Source organism: Hydra vulgaris, chromosome 03 (assembly GCF_038396675.1).
Source record: "Hydra vulgaris chromosome 03, alternate assembly HydraT2T_AEP".
Taxonomy (NCBI): Eukaryota; Metazoa; Cnidaria; class Hydrozoa; order Anthoathecata; family Hydridae; genus Hydra; species Hydra vulgaris.
Window position 1 is genome coordinate 38,307,071 of NC_088922.1, and position 25,824 is coordinate 38,332,894.

The following is a 25,824-nucleotide window of genomic DNA, read 5'->3' on the forward strand; positions in this document are numbered from 1 at the left end:
TTATGAACCTAGTATTAGTATTATGCAGTAGTATTATGAACCTATAATTTTCTTGAACCTTATAGAACTATCTAGAAGTTTTTGGACTGTTTTAGATACTTTGAAACTTTCTAGAATTTTATGAAGTCTTCTAAAAATTAAGCTGCCTGATTGAGCAACGCTAATAATTATATTATAATAATAATTATGAATCTGTATACGCCAGATGGCAGTCAAATAATATAGTAGTATAATATATAACTTCAATCATAATGTCCTATAAAAAAAGTGCAGCCAGTACTGAAAGAAACAAGACAATCTGAATGAATAATCTTATATCAGAATGAATAATCTTGTACAATTTTACGAGTAACATAGGAAAAGAAGAACTGTTCCACTAGAAGAACAACCACTGGAAGATAACAGCAAGATACCACTCAAAATCCAAGTTGTTGGTCGCTACTGAAAAATCCATCAAAGAACAAGTTTATGGTAAAAGGTATTAAATTCTCCACATTTATCAATTTAAGCTGCACAGGCAAAAAAGCATCAAGTGCTGAAGACCTACAATAAGTGTGTAAAACAATGAAAATATAATCCATTGAATGATGTTTTTGACATCACAAAAAAAGATGGTGAATGGTTCTGCAGTGAGGAAAAATGATTATATCATCTTCAGATTGAAAGCAAAAGACAGGTCAAGAATACAACTGGCAAGGCTGCTAGTTCAAAAACATATCCATGTATCCAAAGAAAGAAAAATGTTACAAAGAAATTATACTGTAAAGAAACTAGAACCACAACTTATTGGTAGTCAACATCATGACTGTTCTTGACTTAGTCCTTCGCATAGTAATGGATGAAGAACTAGGAGAAAACATGTCACCCAATTTGGAATATATCTGTTTATCTCAGAATATGTAAAGAACTAGGAACAGCTTAGAAAGAATTTCAAGAATGGTAAAGAAATGATTAATGAAACAGCAGGATGGTGTGATAATATGAAACTTCATTTAACTCAGGTATTCTGCTTTTTTGAAGAATTTAGATTATTTCCTAAAGTGAAGTTTTAGAAAACACCTAAATTAAATAGTGCAAGATGAAATTCCAGAGCAACTTATGCCTCTTTTAATATTTATTCTTCTACTAGAGAGAAGAGACTCACTACTCAACATTTGTACATTTATCTCTTACAGATAGGCAAAGCATTGGATTACTGACCATAAGTACAATGCAGATGATTATCACAGTTACAAAAAAGCATTAAGCTAAGTGAAAAGGTTTTGGAATTAGGAACCATCAAGAATGGAAATTCCCAAAACAAATCAGTGTGCAGAGCAAGCAATCAAGTGTCTTTAAGATCTTTTTGAAACCTGTAAAATAAAAGAGAACCTCCAGCTTTGATTTATTTTGTTTAACAAAGTGTAAGAATTGTATATTACATTTTAGTCAAGCTGAATACTACGCAACATTTTTTCAATATATATAGTAGCTTTTTGTACTTGTAGAACTGTTATTTAAGTATGTAATTTTGTATTTATTTGTAATTCAGAGTGTTATGATATAACAAACTGTTAAATGCTTAAAAACATAATAACTCTCCAACATATCTTCTCCTGTTAGTTCATAGTAAAATTCATCTAAATATTGCCTATAGTTGATCAGCTAGAGTTGATTCTATTAGCCCAGATTCATGTAGAAATGATGCTTAAGAATCAAATTGCATCTTCGATTTGTCAGGCAACCTGATAATAACCTGTGTCAAAAATAATGAAAAATGTCTAGTAGCCTTGTATCTTAGTGAAGAACACTCTTTTAACTTTTTTTACAGCAAACCAAAAAAATTGTTATTTGTTATAGTAATTAGTACAGAACTAGTTGAAAGTCATTCAAACTGGTATAATGCTGTTAGCCTCTTTAAGTTTTTTTTACAACATTGCTTGCAAAATAAATTAACTAAAGATAGTCCAGATTAGTCTTGCAGTCTTTTATTAGCTATTATTTGCTTCCCAAGTTTAGCTACATCTTACTTCTGCAAGATATCTTTTCTTGTTAGTGATTGTTTGTACATTATAACTAATTTTTGAATTGTTTTTTTTTTACCTCACTGGACTGCAACTTGTCTCAGTAATATCCTACTTCGTTCCTCATTTCCGTTATGACTAACTTAAGACATAACAAAAAATCTTTATCTTTTAGTGAATGGATATTACATACTTAAGTAGCCTATTTACACACAATCTTATAACTTTCTTTTGAATTTTTCCATTTAACTCTATGTGTACGTACAATAAAAAATACTTTATTCAAATATTAACAAAAACTGTTTCTCAGTATCAATACTTTTTCACTCAAATTTTAATTGGATAACTAAAAATATCTATTTTCTTCATTGTATGAATCATGGAAAGTTTTTTATGTTTTATCTCAAATGCTTAAAACTTGTCATGGAAAGTTTTTTATCCTCAAATTTTTCAACTCAAATGTTTAAAAAAAAAAGTGTGAATGACATCATTTTTTTATAGGTCTTTTGATGAAGTAAATTAATAATTTTTTAATTTATACAAAAGATATGACAGTTTTTTGTATTTTGAATTTAAAAAAGCCATTTAATTAAAAAAATTAAAAAAAAACAAAAACACAAGTAAACTAATAGTCAAAACAAACTAGAAACTATTTCTATTAAACCAGTCAAACTATATTGTATCATAAACACACCTTGGTAGTCTACCAGTTGCAAACTTTATTGGTTTTTAATTCATTTTTTATTTAAACAACTTTTATTTTTTTATTTAGTTTAAAAAAAATTCATTTATGGAATAAAAATTCTATCTGTACTAATGCAATAAAAAATACTTTTTGTCTTTTTGTAAAACTATATATTTATATAAATAACCTTCTGTCATTGTATATACTGAAACCACTGTTTTGTCTAATTTGATAAAAAAATAATTATCAGTTAAATTTAATTTCATTAGACAATTAAAATAACTACATTAAAACAAAAATATGCAACTAAGCTATTTTATGAAGTTAGTTCATCCAAGCGTAAAGCATTTGGTTGTTAAAAGGTAACATATATTTATAGTATATAAATATATGTATATATATACATATATATATATATATACATATATATATATATATATATATATATATATATATGTATTTATATGTATATATATACATATATATGTGTATGTATATATATATTTATATATATATGTATATATATATATATATATATATATATACAACTTGTATATATATATGTATTTACACATATATGTGTATGTATATACATACATACACATATATGTGTATGTATACATATACATATATATATATATATATATATATATATATATATATATATATATATATATATATATATATATATATATATATATATATACATAGCCTTTAGAACTAGGGTTGGCATTCGGCAATGCCAACTTAACTGCCAACCTCAAAGCGTTTGAGGTTGGCAAAAAATTGCAGATCTCATTTCTATGTTATGGTGAGACTATTGTATCAAATTTTTTTTTGCCAACCTGATGCCGACCTCTATAAGATTGAGGTCAGCAAATTATTGCCGACCTCATTTTTCTTAATTCCAAGGGTTGTGTATATATATATATATATATATATATATATATATATATAAACTCACTTGTATATATATACAAGTATATTGTATATATATATACTTCTGTGTGTGTATATATATATATATATATATATATATATATATATATATACATACATACATACATACATACATACATACATACATACATACATACATACATACATACATACATACATACATACATACATACAAGTGCAACCATGGCTGCAGCGCAGAACCAGGAGGTTTGACGCTGGCTCTAGCCCAATAAGACACATTGATAAGGAATATGTGGCGCTCTGTAATAAGACCATAAAGACTTCTGGAAGCACCTTAATACCCACAAAAAAATATATATATATACTTTAAAACAAAACTTTTTTTTATAGATCCAACTCTGTTAAAAATATTTATAAAATAGGAGTATTGATATTAAGGAGATTAAGAGGGAATATCTATATTAACTTATTTAGATAACAAGGGTATCAATATTCCTTCATTTGTGCGCATTTGACACAGAATTTTTAGCATGACACAGAATTTTTAGCATTAGCCTTTTAATATTTTACTTTATATTTTTGACCACGCGATGAGGTATTTTTAAATCTTTATAATCTGTTTAATCATTAATAAGATCGAAAACTTTGCTTCATCAACTTAATCAGTAATAAGATCAAAAACTTTGCTTCATTAACTTAATTAGTAATAAGATCGAAAAGTTTTTGATTTGATGATGTCTGTAGTAACGGATAAACCTTATGTCATTTTTAAATTAGTATAGTAACTTTTAAAATCAGGTAATTTATTTAATTCATGCATTTTAATAATAACACAATTCAAGTCCATTATCAATTGTAATTAAAGTATATTAATCCGTAATTCTTATTTTTAAAAACTCTAAGACGATGCTCTTCTCAAAGGTCAAACTTTTGGTATACGTCAAACTCTTCATAAAGTTGCTGTTTATCTTGAAAATCCTTGCATCTCATACGGTCATCTCAATGTTCAATTTTCAAGAACAAGATCATTTAATACTTTATTTTAAAGATATTAAAGAACCTGTTTGCTTTTATAATACAAAAAACCAGGTCATTTGATTGTTTGTTTTTTAAAGTTGATAAACATTCATTACTAGGTATGCCATTGAACAAATATAACACAAATAAGGTAGTATTTGTAAATGTTTCTAATACATATATTTTTCTTAATTTATATATTTAGGTATTTTTATGTGTTATTTATTATGTGTTTATGTGTTTTTATTTTTTTAGTGTGTAAATCTTTTATATATGAAGTGTTTCTATGTTTGTGATGTATTTTAATGTTATGTGCTTATAGTTTGTAAGTGGTTACTTTGTTGTTTCCATGGTTGTCCTTGCTAGCCAAGCGGTGTTAAATCTTTTTTTATAGTTTGTTAATATCTTCTTAATCAGTTATGAGATCTAAAACCTTTATATTATAAATAATAATTTGATGTAATTATAAAGTCTGTAGTAATAGAAAAACCTTGCTATCTTTAAAATTTTAAATTAACTTATAAAATCAGGAAATTTAATTTATTTTTAAAATAACACAACTCAAGTTCTTTGTCAATTGTATTTAAAGTAGATTAATCTTTGTTTTTTATTTTGAAGAACTCGAGGACGATGGTCTTTTCAAAAAGTCAAACTTTGATAAAGTTCGTATTCATCTCAAAAACCCTTGCTTCTCACACAGTCAACTCTATGTTGTTTGTTCATGAACAAGATTGTTTAATCGATTTTTATAAAAAATTAATGAACATTACAAGGTCATTTAAAAAAATGCTACACAAACAATGTTGTATTTACAAATTAATTTATATATTTAAAAAATTATTGTTTGACTATTAAACGCCACATTTTTTATAATTATTTAAACAAAGCAAGCTTTGTTACTGGAAACCAGTTCATGTTTAAAAAAGCCAATTGTTCTTACTAAAAACCCAGTTATTGTTATTATAAACCCAGTTGTTACAGATTTTCTGTATTCTAATTTATATATCTTTCTTAATTTATATATTTAACTATTTTTATGTGTCATGATGTGATAATGTGTATCATTTGTTATGTATTTATATGTGTTAAGGTTAAATGGGTTTATATTTTGTAAGTGTTTGTGTCATAAATTGTTTATGTGTCATAAAAGTGTTTATGTGTCATAAATGTGTAAATATTTGTTATATATGAAGTGTTTCTATGTGTGTTATGTATTATTACACAAGTAAGGTTGCATTTGTAAATGTTCCTAATATATATGTATATATATATGTGTATATATATAACTCCTAACTGGTTGTCAGAAAATTTTGTTGACAAAAAGTAAAAAGTAAAATTCAAGACCGGAATTTTATTTTTGTTACTTGATAGACTGCCTGCCCCAACCAAACCCTTAGTCGATGTAGCAGCACTCCATTGCGAGTCAGGCTATAAGATAGTGGATGTAGCAACACTCCGTTGCGAGCCAGGCTATTTGTCAGTCGATGTAGCAGCACTCCGTTGTGAGTCAGGCTATTTGTCAGTTGATGTAGCAGCACTTTGTTGTGAGTCAGGCTATAAGATAGTCGATGTAGCAACACTCTGTGCATGATTTACAGTAAAAAAAAATAAAAACATTTTATTAAAAAAAATAAAACTAAAAACATTTTTTATATTTTTAAAAACATTCAGAATGTTTTTAAAAACATTCTGGTCAATTAAACTTGCATTTTTGCAGGTTTTTTAAAAAACGATTAATTTGTAATTAAATTAATGGTTTTTACTTTCTGACAACACGCAAATGTTGGACGAAAGTCAAAAATAATTAAAAGTGACGTAAATGTTGGCATAAGAGTCATTTTTACCCTTCTGTACTCCCAAATGTAACAATCTATATATATATATATATATATATATATATATATATATATATATATATATCTTTATTATTTATTATATGTGTTTATATGTGTTAAGGTTATATGGGTTTATATTTTGTAAGTGTTTATGTGTCAGTAGCTGGTAAATATAAAGTGTTTCTATGTATGTTATGTGTTTATAATTTGTATATGGCTATTATGTTGTTTCTGGGGTGTCAAAGAGTCACAACTTGGCCTAATTTACAGCAAGAGTGTGGTCCTTTGTTGAGAGCAATAATGTTGTCCTTACCAGCTAAGTTGTGTACTGCCATGATAAAACGCATTATAAAATCTCTATAGTTAATGTAATCATAAAATATATAATTTTTAATTAAATAACACATTTTAATAAACATTTCTCATAGCTAGTGCAGTTGTTACAACAACATCAAAGAGTGCTGCCCCAACAGTAACAGGAGCAACATCTGCTAAAGTAAACAAATAATTTGTAGTTTTTATAGGTTATTATAAAAATAAAACTTTAAAATTCTATGCGTTACTTTTTATTTTAATATTTACTGTAAAGCCTTTTTGGCATTTAGAAAATTGAATAAGGGGCCCACAGGGTGCGTCCATACCTTAGGTTTATAGAAATAGACTGTTAAAAATGTTTTCATAAATTTTAAATAAGATTTCAAAAAAAAATTTTCTCATTAAAATTTTGTTTACTACCTTGCAGTTTCTGAAGACTTTTTAAAACATTTGTTTCTTTGAGCTACGTTACACTGGTAGATAAGATTTTTTTTTTTTAATTTGTTTAACTTAAAATAATTGTTATAAAATTTAATAAATTTAGTGTTAATCTCAAAAAGCCTTGGTTTTCACACAACAAAACTTTATGTAGCACGTTCCAGAACAAAGTCATTTAATAATTTATTTTTTAAATTTGAAAAACATGTATTTCAAGGTATCTCATTGAGCGAATGCTCAAATGCACAAGAATGCACAAGAATGTTGTATTTTAAATGTTATACTTGTAATAGTTTTAAAAAGTACTTTTATTTGTCATATAATGTGGTAATGTGTATTATTTATTATGTGTTGATATGTGTTATATAAGGTTATATGGATTTATATTTTGTAAATGTTTATGTAGGTGTTTCTATGTGTGTGCTGTTAGTAGTTAAAATATGTACAATAAACTCTGGATAACTTGATAACCTATAATAACTTAAACTAATTTTGAAATTCCAGTTAAGCTGTAATTTATGGATTATACTCCTAATAACTAGGAGGTTTGAGTTATGAGAGTTTACTGTAACAGGTTAAGCTATTTGTTTTTTATGTGATGTTATTGTTGTGATGTTTTATGTTGATAGCCAAGTTGGCTTAACTTAAAGTTTGTATCTATCGTTAAAAATGTTTATTGGGTCATTTTATTAATAAAACTGTCTACAACTGGCTACATATTCACTAAAAGCTAAGGATTCATTTTTTAAATAAAAAAATATTTTTATTTTATTGGGATTATTTATTTTTAGCATTGCTTTTTCAAAAAGAATTTATAATCCAAACTTGCAACAATAAATCTTGAAACTCTCTTGAAAAAAAAACAAGCATCTATTAACCCCTTAACTGTGTCTGACAGATATATCTGCCTTTCAAGGGTGTAGCTCTATGTGTGTCTGACGGATATATCCGTTTATTGGAACTGTAGACTTATATGTGTCTGACGGATATTTCCGCATTTTGGAACTGTTGCACCGTTTGTGACTGACGGATATTTCCGTTTTTTACATGAGTTAAACAACAGATCAGATATGATAAGTTAAAAGGAAGTTTGTTTATCTATGTTATGTTATAGCTTATAACAAAAGTATGGTCTTCATTTTATACTCTAGAGTTTTTTCAAAATATAGCTAATAGCTTTATATGACAATGCTTTAGTTTAGTGGAAAAGTAAACATGGCTTCGGCTAGAAAATTTTACTCTAAAAGAAGTAATTATTCTGTTCAAGATCTAATTGAATACATGGGAGAAAGCGATGAATTATCTGATATTGGTTCTAATGATGGTTCTTCTAATGAAGTTTCAGTTAAATCTGTTACAGAAGAAAAAATAATTTGCTCATCATCAGCAGATGATGATAGTGAAACTGGCCTTGTTGACACTGATGTAATGCAATTAGAACAAAATAATACAAACGATGAACCAAATTGGATTAAAATAAACGGTTATAAAGCAGATTTTTCTAAATTTGAGGTTAATCCAGGACCTCATCCAAGTTTTATAGTTAATAGTAGTCCTCTTACTATATTTGAAGCATATTTTAGTAATGATTTATCCTCAACTTTATATAACAGAAAAAATATTAATAAACTTTGGGATTTATCTGTAACTCCAAACTCTTTGCAGAAGTTCAATGTTTGCTCTGAGAAGTTAAAAATTTATTTAATAGTAAGTTTTAATTCAAAAGTCTTTCTGATGATTGGAAATTATTTACAAACATTGGAAAAATATTGTTTTAATATGAATTTTTTTGTTTTACAGCGCAGCCTGTATTTAAAACATTAATGAGAATTGTTTTGTGTCAATGCCAGAATTTGAATGCACACCAGCAAACTCCATAATTCATAAAAAAATATTATGAATCCAATAGCAAATATATATTTTTATCATTAAAAATTAGCCCCTTTGTCTTTAATTTTATTTGCTTTATTAGTGATTATTGTATTTACTTTTACAAATTCTAAATGTTGTATGTAGTTTGTTGTATAATTTCTTAAGTATATTATTAACTTTATTTTTTCAAGATAAAAGTGTATCCCCAAAAGATATGCAGGTATTTTTGGCACAATTGGCAAGCATTGAAGTGCAACTTGGTGAACTACAAAACACATCAAATTTAATTTTAAGCATAATTAGAAAGAGTAAAAAGATATGCCAATTAATGATTTGCTTGACAGAGTGTTATTGCCACTAAAAACAGTATTTTAGTACTCTAGAAAAAAAATTAAAAGACAAGAAAATACTTAAGCAATGGTAAATATTTTTTTATGATTTGTTCATGCATTTCGTATATCTTTATACAAACTATGTACTTTAAATAAAATAATCTTTGAAGGTTTTTTTGTAAATAAGATTTTATATTAGTTTAAGTCTATTCAAAAGTAACTTTAATTATTGCAAGGTTAAAGATAAAGGAATTGTGTATGTTATTTACTAAGAATATTTTTTAAAAATGGCCTAGTTGTAAAATTAAACTATGCAGGGAGAGGACAAAGAAATCGGAATAGGAAAAATGCTGATTGCATATGTTGCTATTTGTAAGTGGTTTAGAAAAGTTATTTTTTCAGTTTTAATTTTGCATTACACAATTACTTTCAAATTGTTATATTTCTTTGGTGCATAAATAAACAAACAACTAATTTTTTTTTGCAAAAGCTGTGAAATCAAATAAGCATGGCTTATGCAGGCGTGTGATAGAAATGGTGGAAGAAAAGATGATAGTTGTGGGCACCAAATATCAATGCACAATTCAATAACAAGTAGCTCAGCCAATATTGAAACTCCATAAATTTTATAGGGAAATTTTTTATATAAAACTCAAAATAAATTAAAATGTGTTAGTTTTTGGTTTAGGTTTGGTGTTTGCAATATGTATATTTAACAAAGAAATTATGTAAATTAAATAAATAAATTTTTATACTTTTATCATAGATTTTTGTTTTTATTTCTCTATATTTCCATGTAGCAATGTAAATCATCTACTTGTAACAACGATCTAATGTTGCATAAAAGGTTAGACCAATATACAACATTTGTTGTTGAAATTCAGTATATAGCTAATTTATAATAACATTTGCCTAATGCTTTATACAATATTGGCCCAATGTTAGATACGATATTGGGCCATTGTTGCATAGAATGTTAGGCCAATGTTGTAGACAACATTGGCCCAACATTGTGTACAACATTGGGCCAATGTTGTAAACAACCTTGGACCGATGATCTAACCTAACCAATGATCAAACCAACGTTGGGCCAATGCATGGTGGTGCATTGGCCCAATGTTGGTCCAGTGTAAGCTTGCTGTCTGGGTTTTGATATTTTTTTATGTTAAATATATATTTTTTTTATTTATATTTTTTCTCAAAAAAAATGTTTTTTGTATCTTACATAAATATTTATTTTTTTTCTCTTTTAAATTATTATTTTTTATGGATATATATATTTTTTTTAATTATTCACCTCCCCAAAGCTGAAAAGGTCACTACAGTCAAGGAGGCTACTTTTGTGGTTACAACCCTCTCTCAACTCTGTAACTCCAAAACACAAACCTCAACGAACAAGGTCGCTGCGCAGAAAAACAAGTTGAGCGCAGTACTACCAGGGACATGGTGGGGATTGAACTATATAGGTCATTTTTGCTTTGTTTTGCTTTTTTTATATTCCTGTTATATTTTTATATGTGAATGGAAACTATTTATACTTTTATCACCTTTGGTGATTACAACCCAGATGATTTCTATTTGCTATAAGTATCGATTTTTAGCACAAACAACAGCTATATAAATTATTTAATTGCCAAAATTGGTATTAAAAACAGCTTAATTGGAAGATTTTGTTAAGAGTACAATACAGAAAAGTTTACATAAAAAATTTTAAACAATCAGAGCTAACCTATTTGGCATAACTAGGACCCGTGGCCCATTTTTGTGTCCATTTGCTTATTAAATAAATGTTAATGTTAGAGGGTTTAAACTAAAATTAATTTATAAAATATTTTATAACTTTAAGTTTCCAAAAATACCGGGAGAAATGCTATGTAACTGTCATCTATGTTAAAGATACTTATGTAAAAAGTATTGAAATTAGTATTGTAAATGGTTAACCAAATCCAAAAAATTTTTAATTGATTAATTTTCTGCTGTTTGTTTAATGGAGTAAGGAGAACTAATTAAGAACAAATTAAGATATAGTCAGGTGTGGAACATAGTTTATACTTTGTCATACTTTGACCCATATTGTACAAGTCCTGACAGCTTTTAGTAAAATATTATCATTTATTGTATTTTTTGTTACCAAAGTATCAATATTTTTATTTTATCTTAAGAAAAGTATGTTTTTTGTTTATTACATAATTGTATACTACGTAATGGTATATTTTTATCTTGAAAATATTTGTTTCGTATAGATACATTGGCCATATTTGCTTTGTTTTATATCCGTTGTATTTTTATATATATATTGAAAACATTTTTATTTTTATCACCTTGGTGATTACAACCCTGATGGTTTCCATTACATACCTTTTTAGTGCCAATTTTTGTCACAAACAACAACTATAATAATTTAAAAGCAGCTCAATTGAAAAGTTTGTTAGCCTTAAGTTTCCAAAAATACTGGCAGAAATATTACACAACTGCCATCTGTGATAAAGATACTTTTATGTAAAAAATATTGAAGTTAATGAGTATAGAAATGGTCGGTGTAAAATAGACTTATCAAGATCTATGTTTTAGGGGTCAGGACCACTATACCCACTCAGGTCATTACCTAAAATATTCTTTTAATAACAACTCTAGTCATCAGTGATATTTTAAGTAAATGCATGTATGAAGTTTAAAAAAATATTGGAATTAAATTATACTACATTATTGTATATTAACTTTAAAAAATGATGTCAAATTTCATTTTTCATTTATTTAGTTTATTTATTATTTGTTACTTTATCTGTTAACAACAAAGCATAAGAAATTTTATAATCACTTGCTTGAACAATACTGTCATGACCTTCTTTTGAAGCTATATGTAATGGAGTCATTTCATTCTTGTTAAACACATTCAGTATGCAAGTTAAATCTTTTTGACATAAAATCTAAATAAAATGTTGACAAACTATTTTGTGCAAGTAGCAAAATACAACAAATAAATAATTACTCAAATATAAGAGTTTTGACTCTAATATACAAAAATTTATTTCTGTTTAATAACATAACATACTTTTATTACGTCTTTAGAGTTTTCTTCAGCAGCAATAAACAAGCAAGTTTTATCATTTGCATCCTTCACTGTAATATCGGCTTGATAATCTAAGAGCATTTGAACTGACTCTGAATTATTTTTACGAACAGCCATAAGTAATGGTGTTTCATTATCTTTGTCACGACAATCAATATATGCTCCTCTAAAAATTTTAAAATTATTTATTCAAAAATAACAAAACTTAGAAGTGCAAACTATTAAAGTTTATTAAAAACTTTCTTAAATAATATAAATATATCATTTAATTCCCAATTTAATATTGACCATAATTTATATGTATAATTGTATTACTTTTAATTTTACTGTTTTATATTTGCATATTGTATTCCTTTTTAAATATTTAAAAATATTTCTACCGAAGAAAAAACAACTTTTGCATAATTATACTAGTCAACAAAGTGATAACTGTATTAGTTGAATCTTACTAATTTTGCGATTAGAAAAGCATATGTAACAAATAAAATATTTTTGTCACATTTTATTAGATCTCGTTTTTGTCATAAGCAACAGGTGGAAATATTGTGTTTTAACATATTAAAAGAGAAAACAATAAAATGCAGATGCCAACATCAATAAAAGTGTGTTTTAAGTAACCATAACATCGGCTTTATACTAAGAGTTTGATATTAATAAATAAAAACCTGACAGGTAGTTCAGTTTAAAAAGAGCTACTTGGTGGTTTTATAAGATTATGTTTTACTTGGTGGTTTTATAAGATTATGTTTTACTTGGTGGTTTTATAAGATTATGTTCTTTTGGCTTTCTACTTGTAAGTCAATTTCCTAAAGGGACAAGCAAAAATCTGATAGCAAAACTTCATTTTAATAGCCTTGATATTTTTGTTCTGTTACATAAAAATATACCGACAAAACATATCTCCATGTTCATTACAGGCAGCTAAAAAGGAAAAAGTCTATGTGTTAGATGAGAAATTTCATATTTAGGGACATGTTGAATTCAGTTTCATAATATTTTAAAAAATTACTTAGATTAATATTATTAGTTTTTTTATTTCCCTTTCCATTTGGTCCTCTGGTATGGTCTCATTATGCCATCGTTCACTTTCAAATCAGGTGAATAGAAAGTTTAGATAAATGTGCATAGATCATATGAAACAAAGAATAAATATTTAATTTACTGATATTAGAGACTGTTTATGTCTAAAGTGTGATGGTGTGGTGCATTAGTTCCATTCGGTTGTCTGATATGGCCTCGTTATGTCATCTTCCAATTTCAAATCAAGTGAACAAAAAGCTAAACACACTAACTGCTTGCACTTATGGACTAGCACATTAGAGACAGACACAAGCCCTACAGAATGAATTAATTGAATGCACACAATAGTTACGGAAGACCACAAACCTTCATTCTCAGTCATCTTAGGTAAAAGTCTTCGGTAAAAGAAATTTATAAGCAGTATGAGCTTTTGTTATCTTTTTGTTGAATCCGTATATTAAACTTCCTTACTTCCTAAGTCTTTTTTATTACCATTCTCTAGTCATTATTTTTACCATTTAATGATCTTTTTTATTACCATTCCCCTAGTCTTTTTTACTACCAATCCCTATTTTTTTCAACTACCATTCCCTAGTCTTTTTTATTACTACTCACTAGTCTTCTTTATTATCTTTCATTACCTTTATTATCTAGTCTTTTTAATAAAAGTTCTCTCGTTTTTTTATTACCATTAAAAACTTGCTAATATATTAGCAAGTTTTTAATGGTAATAAAAACCATTAAAAACTTGCTAAATTTGAACATCTTAATTGTCAATAAAAAAAGTCAAACATAAAAAGCAGTCATCTATATAGTTTGTATCCTCCAACCAAACCATAGTAAAAGTAAATACCATAGATCTTTGTTGTTATCAAGCCATTTTTGTACTATCACTAAGAGCTGCAACATATAAATTTGAAAAAATAAGTTATCTTGGTACCCAAGTCTGCATACCAGAATAAGGCAGGCAGGCAAGATAGGCAGTTTTTACAAGTGATATCAGGTTACATTTCTATGATAACAAATTATTTGCTGAATTTTACACGACTTACTGTGGCATTTTAATAAAACAAGTTTTACACTTTAAAAACACCAGAAATTCAAAAAATAGAACAAAAATGTTCAAAGCAAGATAATTTTTATGCTTTAAATTTAACATGTGAATATGCATAATTGAGTTAAGTTTGAAGCCAAAATATTTTCACTTATGACCGGTGTTATTATTATATAACTAAATATAAAAAAACGCATAGTATAATATTTTATTTACAAAAAAAATATTTAAACTAAAAAAAACAATATTTAAAATTAACCTTTCTAGTAAATACTGAATAATATCTACACGATTGAACAAAGCTGCTTTGTGCAGTGGGGTCTCTTTAAAGGAATTCATTGACTCAATATTAGCACCATTTTCAACAAGAAGTTGTGCAATTTTTATAAACCCTGATGTACATGCCTGATGAAGCGGAGTAACCATATTTTTATTTTCACAATTAACATTAAAACCATGTTTTATGCATAGATCAACAATATAAAGATGATTATTTTCTACAGCAAGGTGAAGTGCTGTTTCTTGGTCACTATTAACGCAGTTAATTAAGTTATTGAAAACATCATTACTCATTTTTCTTGCATTTTCTAACAGTAATAATGCAACATCTAATTAATAAAACATTGAAAAAACTATTGTTATTATTGATTTTATTACTATTATACATACATACATACATACATACATACATACATACATACATACATACATACATACATACATACATACATACATACATACATACATACATACATACATACATACATACATACATACATACATAAATACATACATACATATTAAAAAATGAAAAACTTTACAGAGAAATATTAATGGACAAAAAAATATACATAATCCAATAAAAATGATTACAAAATGACTCAGCAAATAACCAATCAATATAAACTGTTAAAACATTGAAAAAACTATTGTTATTATTATTATTTTTGCATTTAGTATAATTAGAATAAGTTCCAATGAATGGAAGCATGCATTATCTTATATTTAAGTTTTTACTAAAATTAAAATTAAAAAGATTGTCAACTACAAATGAAGCACTTGACATTAAATGGAAAAATATCTCACTTAATAAATAAATTTTCCATTATACCATTAACTTATTTATTTAATTAAAATGACAATTTATATCATTTTTATTATACTAATTGGTTATTTACTGAGCCATATTGTAACCATTTTTAATGGTTTATGCATATTTTATTGTTTGAAAATTTTTGTTTGTAATTTAATAGTTATTCCAGAGTTTTATTGTTAAATTAATTTTTTGAGAATGCAGTAATTACAAAACATTTTTTCACTTTTTTTTTTTAATTTTGTAATGGCTAAGGTACTGAAAGGTGTAATAATATATATTAAACAAAAAAAATAAAAGTTGAAGGTATTTAGTAAAAACAGCTTGCAGATTAGCGATCAAAATCTAAAGTTACCCTCATCAACAATTGCTATAAAAATGTTAACTTTTTGCTAGTGGTTTTATACTTTTCAATAGGTTCACATAAAACTTTATTCAAAAAAAATTTGACACACAAAGGAATAACTCAAATATTGTATTTAAAATTAATGATACTGTTTATTGCCAAATAATATTTATAAATTGTTATAGTTATTGCGTTACATTGATTATCGAACTAAATGCTCAATAAAATCCAATAATAATAATTATAAATAAATAATTATTTATAAACAAATAATAATTACCCGATAAATAATTATTGTTGATTTAACTTTTTTTAGTTTAATATTTTTAAAGTTATTTAAAAAGCAATATTAAAACTAAAAAAAAATTCAATAATGTAACAAGCAACTTAAGCAAATAAATCATCGTATAACTGAGAATCCTTTTGACATAAACCTTTAATGCATTTTTCGGCTAAGTAGTTTTGTTAGTATAAATTTATGCCTGGCTTCAAATCTTTATGCAGTGTTAGAAGCTTCAGAAACTAATGACTCACCTCTCAATACTCTGGGAATGAGAGGTCTTAAATGAGAATCATTCTTGAATCAGGTCTTGAATCTTTTATGGTCTCAAGAATCTTAAGGTCTTGAGAATCAGGTCTTGAATGAGAATGAGAAGTCTTGAATATTAGGTTTTATTTTGCTTTTAATAAATGTGCAAATATCTTCATCAGAAAATTCTTTTGTACTTAGTGACTTCATTTCAATATAAGCCAGATCACCAATATCAATAAGAGATATCTAGCTTATAGCATTCCAATTCAGTTAAGGAATTTTCTTTTCTATTCCATAACTGCTTTTGTTCCTGAAAATAAAAACATTGTTACTTTCAAAAAACTTGCTAAAAAATAACATTAATAATACTTAATTAAAACTTAATTTTAAATAATAAAGCACAATACATTTTTTAAAAAAGCTTTATATAGAGCTGCCTGATAAATTATAATTAGAAAGAATAATTTTAAAAAACTTACTGGGTGAGTATTGTCTCAAATCCGAGAGTTCTGATTTGCTCATCATAAAGCAGCTCCTTATACATGTGTTTGATGCAGTAATGTTTAAAATAATATCACAGATGCTCTCCAGGCTGTCATATTCTTTAAGTACACTAAATGTCTCAAGTGCAAAATTATCTCCAGTAGCACCAACAACAGGTATTGATCTGTGTCAAGTATTCCTGTAAGGAAAATTATTGCCAATCTCATTTTTCTTAATTCCGGGGGCTGGTATATTATTGATGTCAATTTCTGGTAGCAATAGATGCTTGATATTATAGAGTAAAGCATTTCAAAGAGCTATGCCAAAATTTGAAAAACATCAGCTAGCTGATCAGCTCCACAGCATATCTTAGAAACTTTTGAATAGTATAACCTGCCTGAGTTTTCTTACTTGGTTGCCATTCATCATGTTTCTTTAGTAAAAAATTTAAAACATTTATGATAAGTGATTTTATTATTAAATATATACTAAACAAATTAAAAATTTAAGGCCATGCAAATAAAAATACCTGAGGTTTTATTATTTCAGATATACATTCTGGGGATCTGTTAATGAACTAGAGAGTTCATTATTAGTATGTTTGTGATGTGATATATTTTCTTCCTTCTGTTTAACCATGTTGTTGTATTTTAAAGCAAATGTATCTACTGAAGACATCAATTAGCTCTTTTAATCCTGTTTTTAAATGCTGGTCTCGTATATAAGCTCTATCTTCTATTGGGACCTTTACTCCTTTAAAGCACTAGCAAATAATGTGTTTCATTTTTCTTTTCTTTTTTTACACTTTACATAAACACTGTTACATGACACAATGTCCAACGATCAGCAATAAGCAAATATGTCAAAAAGTTCATCTAGTTTAGAATCCAGGTTTCATTTGGTATTTTTCTTGTGCGTATTTATGGTTTATGTTTTTTACAGCTCCAAATAAATTTTAACTTTGTTTCAATAGATTTATCATTTATTAAAGGCTCTCACATTAATCTCGTGGATTGACAGAAAACCATTGACCATGGTTTTAAAACGCATCAAACACGCTTAACTATTTCTTATTTTTTTAAACTAAATATTTTGTTCATATTATTATTACAAGACACATAGGTTATCTGCAATAATAATTAAACTTTATTAAAGTAACAAACTATTTAAATTTTGCACAAAATAATAACTTACTTATTAATAATATTTATACAATTAGTAAAACGTGCTTATTGTTTACTTCAATTTAGTTTAACTACTTTATATCATTCTACAAAAGTAACATTTATAAAACAACAATCAGTAAATCTAGTTGTATAGGCGAATTAAAAAATACATTTTAACATATATCTATTAACGGCTTATAAATTTAATTTTTTGGCATTTTTATGTTAAAAGCAGCAAAAATTATAAAACAGTGAAAAGTAATTTACAAAATATGCAAAACCAATAATTCCATTGAAGTTGCACAAAAAATATTGAGTTAAAACACTTAAGCCTGTTATTTTTGTTACTTACATATAAAAATCCAGCTTTAAATTTTGTAGCGGTATTTTAATACCAAAATTTATATATATATCTATATATATATATATATATATATATATATATATATATATATATAAAATTAAATTTTAGAATCATACAACAGCAATATATATATATATATATATATATATATATATATATATATATATATATATATATATATATTTAACGTTTTTATTTCTGACAAGGCTTGCAAGCAACTACTACTAGTGTTGGAAGTTACTAGAAGAGAAAAGATTTATAGAGAAAAGTTTATAAAGCAATATAACGATTAACAAACACTTTAAAAGATTGCAAATTATATATATATATATATATATATATATATATATATATATATATATCAGGAATGATATATATATATATATAATTATATGAATCAGGAAAACAAGATGAAGAGAGCGAATTCCAAAGAATTGGTGTTTGAGGGAAAAAATTGGGCAAAAAAAAATTATTAGGATTACTTATAAACAGCCACAGTAAAAGGGTGAGACTTAATTGAATGACAAGTAACATGATAATGAATTTTAGTAGATAACACAAGAGATGCTAGCCCTTCAAAGCAACGCTCATTATTAATATATTAATAGAAAAGAGAAAGAGAAGCAATATTATGATGATATGACAATGGTTGGCTGCAGGAGCAGATCCAACTATGTTTACAATGTATTGATGCACCTTGTCTGAAAGAAAAAGGAAATCTTTCAAAGATCTGCTTCAAATATGACAACAGTACTCTATACAATGGATTATTCCATGACAGATTAAAGATTTATAGAGATGAAAAAAATAATGCAGAGTAAGAAAGCGTGATGTAACCTTAGCAGATGCTAACTTTGCAATGGATTAGATATTAGATTAATGGATTAGATTTCCAAGAAAAATTGGAAGTAAGAGTTAATCCTAGAAGACTAAGGATAGATGACTCATTGAGCACCTAAGGATGAATGTGGAGAAACTGAGCACTAACTATGATCAGAAACAAGATATAAGTCCAGTAAAGAAGGTAAATGATTTGGATTGTCGAATTGTAAGCTGAAAAGTTAACTATTTGTGTTAGAGATTGAGATAGGCAAAAGTTGTGGGCCTTAATGCTTGCAGAGTCACTGACACTGGAGCAAAGCCATTCAGTGTGATGAGCATTAAAGTCACCAACCACAATAATATTGATTGAAGGATAAAGAGAAAGAGCTTGGTCAATCCTTGATAAGAAATAGCATAGAAAAGAGTGCAGTCTTGAGATAAAGAATAACAATACAGAACAGAGAGAAAGGTAATAGAAGGAAGCAGTGCTAAACAAAAGCACATAATGTATATTATATATTATAGAATAGTCTATTGATTCAAAGCTAGTTCCCCAAAAAATGAGTGAATTCTTACAAATGTAAATGCCCAGGCCAAGTATGTTACTGTTGGAGTCTTTAAAAATTAAAGCAAGATAACCATCAACACTACGATCACAAAATAAGACAGTTGAACTCAAATTAGTCTCATAAAGAGTAAGTAGGTCTGATGAACTTTGCAAGAGATAAGACTCAACAGAAGAAAAATTACTTTGAAGACCACAAATAATTAGTGAATAATACATTTAGAGAACTTGGTGAGGACACGGTTTTATAGTTTTTGGTACTTTTGTCATTTTTAAAGTTTTTAAAGAACTTGCAAAAGCGATTACTATTGTAAAAAGTTTTATTACTATTGTAAAAAGCCTAAGCCATAACAAAGGGCTCAAAATGTGGCCATGGCAATACACACAAAAAGAATAAACAGGGACACCATCAGTGTGCAACATGGCACTCTTAGTGCTCTAATACTTTACAATAAAAATGATTTTTTGAGCTGTACCCTCATTAGAAGATAATATAATGAGTTGCCTAGTCATAAACAGAGACACAAGCAAAACTTATGCATTGATTTATATATATATATATATATATATATATATATATATATATATATATATATATATAAATTTTTAAAAATATTGGCTTTCAAATCGAAATAAACATAGATTTAAATATTGTGAATTTTCTTGATGTCAATAAATAAATAATGTCTTAACTACTGTAAATTTTCACACATTTGTGGAATTTGCTGACACTATTATAAAATGAATTCTTTAGAAATGATTACTTATGCTATTTTTTTTAAATGTTTTTTTAAAAAGGGTAGTTAATGTAAATATTATTTGAACTCATTTATTTTTATAGTTCTTTAGAAACTTATTTTCGTGCCTACATTTAGAAATTAATTCCGATCTTTTGTTTAATAAGCATTCTTGATTTGCATGTGTAATTATTTCAAACTTTTCTTGTAGGCATAGTATGAATTTTTTGGAAATATTGTTATATGCAGGCGCTGTTTTAAGGATAGACCAATTCAGTATAAAGTCATCAATATTTTTTTCTTTCAATTCCCATATATATTTTGACAGCATGGTGTCTTTTGAATACTTTTTATTCTTGAAAGATTGCTTATGATTGGCAAAACATTTTATGGGGGGTTGAACCAAATTTCGTTCTATTTCGTTTCAAATGTTCTATTTTGTTTTTTTGTATTCTTTTTTTCAGGGTCAAATTTTAGTTCCAAATTTTTAAAACCACTTTTTTTTAGGGCATCTTCAAATATTCGTTTAGAGGAATTGAATACATTTTTATTTGAGGAGTTTTGGTTTAGTCTGTTATTAATTGACATCGGGATTTGTTTTAGAACTTGGGGTGGATGGTTAGAGTTTATGTTAATATATAATAGTTCATCGTTTGGTTTTTTGAAAGGCTTATATGAATTTTCAGAGAGGTTAAATGTGACATCAAGAAAATTCACAATTTTTAAATTTATGTTTATTTCGATTTGTAAGCCAATATTTTTTAAAATTTTCATAATATCTTTTCTAATTTTGTCGAGCTGTGGACCAGATTTTCTACGCATTACTATTAAATTATCGTTGCGATAAAGGCCTAAATCTTTCATATTGATTACTTTACTTAACAAATCTAAAATATATAGTCCAACAAATTCACAAATTTCTGCTCCGTCATAACTGCCCGTTGTTACATCAAAGCAGTCATGTATGTTTTTCTTTTTCCAAGTTTCTTTATTAAAATAAAGTAAGGTTTTTCTACAATGTTTTATTATACGGATTGTGTCATCAGGAATAACTGTGTGGCTTTTTGCAAATTCAATAGTCTTATCTAAAATATCTGCGGTTATTGAGGGGCAAAAATCATTAATGTCAAATTGAATAAATGTACAGTCATTTTTATTTTCGATTATGGAGAACCAATTTATAACATCAGTGGTATTTTTCCACTGTTGCAAATTTAATTTATTTCTAAGAATATTATTAATTTTGTCCAATTTAATTTTGCTTACATGTCCAATCTCACTTTTTGAGGGAACCAATAACCTACAATGAAGTTTGTTTTAAAAATTTGGTTTATGGTCTTTTAGTGTTATGAAGGCTTGGGCAGGGGCAGTTGATTCGATTCTATTATCAAGGTTTATTTTTTTTAGCAATACTTTGCGCTTCTAAATTAATTGCCTTTTCCAAATGTTTAGGGGCTTTTTCATAAGAACTAGTAATATTGTCGCGTAAAATTTTTTCATAGTTTTCTGTTGTGAGTTGGTAAATATTATTTGTTTTATCAGCAAAAACCAAAATATTAGGGTTTGATTTAATTTTTTTAACATCTAACTTTAATTCTGTTTGAAATTCTTTTTTTATAGGGCGAAACTTTATTGTTTTAATTAAATGTAATAAGACATTTTCAAAATTTTCCAAATCAGGTATAAAAGGTGGGGTATTTTTTGTTTTAAATCCATAATTATCATTATTATTAAATGTATCATCTGTTTTTGTATTTGGTTTTAAGAAAAAATGGGCTTTCCAACAAATTCTTTTAATAAAATGCTCAACTTTTTCAATCAAAGAAATAGTATAACTTTTTTCATCTAGTATAGGTATATTTTTCAGCGAGTAAGTGAAATTATTAGTTTCCATATTTACACAGAATGTTAAAATACAATTGAGAGTGCTCAACAAATGTTAATAAGGAGCCTAATATATATCTAAACAACTTTAAAAAGTATTCTACACATTAGAGTGCTCAATGTTCTTAAAAGAACAGAGCAATTATATATTAGTAGAAAATCATTTAACAAAAATTTTTTCCATTTAACACTGTGTTTCATCAACAAAGATTCATCAGAAATGGATGATCAAATTAATAAAACTTCAATTTATACCAAAAATTAAATTACAGGAAGTTTCAAATGTCTTAACTACTGTAAATTTTCACACATTTGTGGAATTTGCTGACACTATTATAAAAAGAATTCTTTAGAAATGATTACTTATGCTATTTTTTTTAAATGTTTTTTTAAAAAGGGTAGTTAATGTAAATATTATTTAAACTCATTTATTTTTATAGTTTTTTAGGAGAAGCTTATTTTCGTGCCTACATTTAGAAATTAATTCCGATCTTTTGTTTAATAAGCATTCTAGATTTGCAATTGTGTAATTATTTCAATGTGTAACTATTTCAAATTTTTCTTGTAGGCATAGTATGCATTATATTGGCATATGCAATATATTGGCATAATAGAGGGTGAATGGAAAAAATGTTTTGCCAATTATAAGCAATCTTTTAAGAATAAAAAGTATTCAAAAGACACCATGCTGTCAAAATTTATATGGGAATTAAAAGAAAAAAATATTGATGATTTTATACTGAATTGGTCTATCCTTAAAACAGCACCTGCATATAACAATATTTCCAAAAAATGCATACTATGCCTACAAAAAAATTTGAAATAATTACACATGCAAATCAAGAATGCTTATTAAACAAAAGATCGGAATTAATTTCTAAATGTTGGCACGAAAATAAGTTTCTCCTAAAAAACTATAAAAATAAATGAGTTCAAATAACATTTACATTAACTACCCTTTTTAAAAAAACATTTAAAAAAAATAGCATAAGTAATCATTTCTAAAGAATTCATTTTATAATAGTGTCAGCAAATTCCACAAATGTGTGAAAATTTACAGTAGTTAAGACATTTGCAACTTCCTGTAATTTAATTTTTGGTATAAATTGAAGTTTTATTAATTTGATCATCCATTTCTGATAAATCTTTGTTGATGAAACAGTGTTAAATGAAAAAAAATTTTGTTAAGTGATTTTCTACTAATATATAATTGCTCTGTTCTTTTAAGAACATTGAGCACTCTATTGCGTAGAATATTTTTTAAAGTTGTTTAAATATATATATATATATATATATATTTATATATATATATATATATATATATATATATATATATATATATATATATATGTATATATATATATATATATATATGTATATATATATATATATATATATATATATATATATATATATATATATATATATATATTATAAAATACATTTTTACACACATGGGCATCAACTCTATCAACATCAAGCATAGTTCTTGCATGATATTGAAATAAATAGAGTTATCATGCATAGTTCCAAGTGCTTTCAAGAACCTCTTATAAGCATGTTTTCTTCTAAGTGTGTTTTACTTGTTATTTTAACATTTTAAGGTCCAACTAAGCCTAAATATTTTTAATAGGACTTATATCAGGTGATCGAGCACACCATGGTAATGAAGGTATTTTTTTTAATTGTAAACATTCTGTAATACCCTTGACTGTGTGGCAAGGTGCACCATCTTAATGGTATTGAAATACCAACAAGATGGTGCACCATAATAATTTTTCATACTTTTTGATTCCAATTGTAAGTTTTTATTAAATATGTTGGATTTTTTTGCTGTTTACGCTGGTCTTGATCAGAAAGCTTTTTTGATAGCCCAGACCTCAGTTAGGGTGCATCAAACACCCAACAATTTTTTTAACTACTTACTTCAGTTTCAGCCCTATGATTCCTGTGCTCCACATTAATAATGACTCCGGTAAAAAATTGAGATTTTTCTGTAGCAATTTAATGGCTCCACAACGAACACAAATAACTGTATTTTTTGCAATAAATTGTAATTAATACTATTATTGGTGTCTGTTACATTTAAACAACTAATATACACAAAATTACTTATAGTTCCAGGAATTACTACAAAGACTGTCAAATGGACAAAAGAATACTCAAATATTCTAAACAAGTATGACAAAATTTACAATATCGAACAGTTCAATAGGTTACTTTTAGTTACTGGGACTATAGGTATATAGTTAAATATTGTCAATTGTTATCTTCATGATCTTCGACTGTTGGTGCTGCTTGTTTATTCTTACACAGACTTGGAACTTTCTTTCTGTCAGCCTCAACAACTTGCAGAATTTTCTGATAATTCACCTCGGTTTTGGCTGTATCTAGAAAGTCTGCACTTAGTTTCACGCCACATTCTGCACTGTCATTGAGAACATTGTCAGAAATTGTCTTTATCTTTGATGATAGAAACGAAGGGTGAACAGGTACGCAAACAAATTTTGACATTGGTGTTGTTGCCAACAGCGACCACAAGTCTTCCTGTAAGTCATATGTTGCCTGGCTCTTCATCAGTTTAGAATCCCAGTGCAGAGAAGCATACTTTGCTTGAACCCATGACTTCAGAAGCAATTTCTTTATTCACCATACGTCTGGACCTGTCTGCTGTGGCATATGATACAGCAAGTTTGCTAGCATTGCCTCCTGATTTTTCAATAATGGCCTCAGTGAGTGCAGACTGTTGTGCAGGAGAAATTTTCATTCTTGTTGCCAAAGCAACAAAAGAATGTTATAAGGTATATGAGCTGCCATTCCAGTGCAAGTGGTGAGATGGTGCGTTTTTACCAGTTTCTTTTCAGAAGTCTTGAAAGGATTATCAATATTACATTTACTTTCATCACTACTTTCCTCGCTGTAGCTAGAGAGCTCTACTGCACAAATAGCAGATACTGTAGCAGTAGCAGTAGCTGCTTCTTCTGCCCTTAGTCTCCTTTCTTCTTGCTTTTGCAGTCGCGCCTTCTTTTTGCTGTAAGTGTAATGCCAATTTCTTGTCATGGGAGCTAAATGATGCCGTGCAATCTGTCTTCATGGACTCTAAAAACTTTACGTCTTCATCATTCTTCATGGCTTTTTCAGCATCTTTTAACCACAGTGAAAATGTCAAACTGAGTTCTTCTGACATTTGTTCGAGCTTGTCAAGTGCTAACAATGATAAACAACGATTTAGAGGAAGTTCTCAAAGTTTTGCATTCTTTTCAGACAGTG

The 25,824-nt window shown here is 27.0% G+C and overlaps 1 protein-coding gene across 2 annotated transcripts in view; it reads right to left on the reverse strand.

The window, feature by feature from the left end:
- Nucleotides 1-25,824, reverse strand: part of LOC100211888 (transient receptor potential cation channel subfamily A member 1) — an 82,031-nt gene that overhangs the window by 37,455 nt on the left and 18,752 nt on the right. For both annotated transcript variants that reach the window (XM_065793138.1, XM_065793137.1), the window contains 3 exons: nt 14,822-15,170; nt 12,471-12,654; nt 12,241-12,345 (listed from right to left, as the gene is read on the reverse strand). In XM_065793138.1, coding sequence (XP_065649210.1) covers nt 12,241-12,345; nt 12,471-12,654; nt 14,822-15,170 — 638 coding nt within the window. The remainder of the gene's footprint in view (nt 1-12,240; nt 12,346-12,470; nt 12,655-14,821; nt 15,171-25,824) is intronic.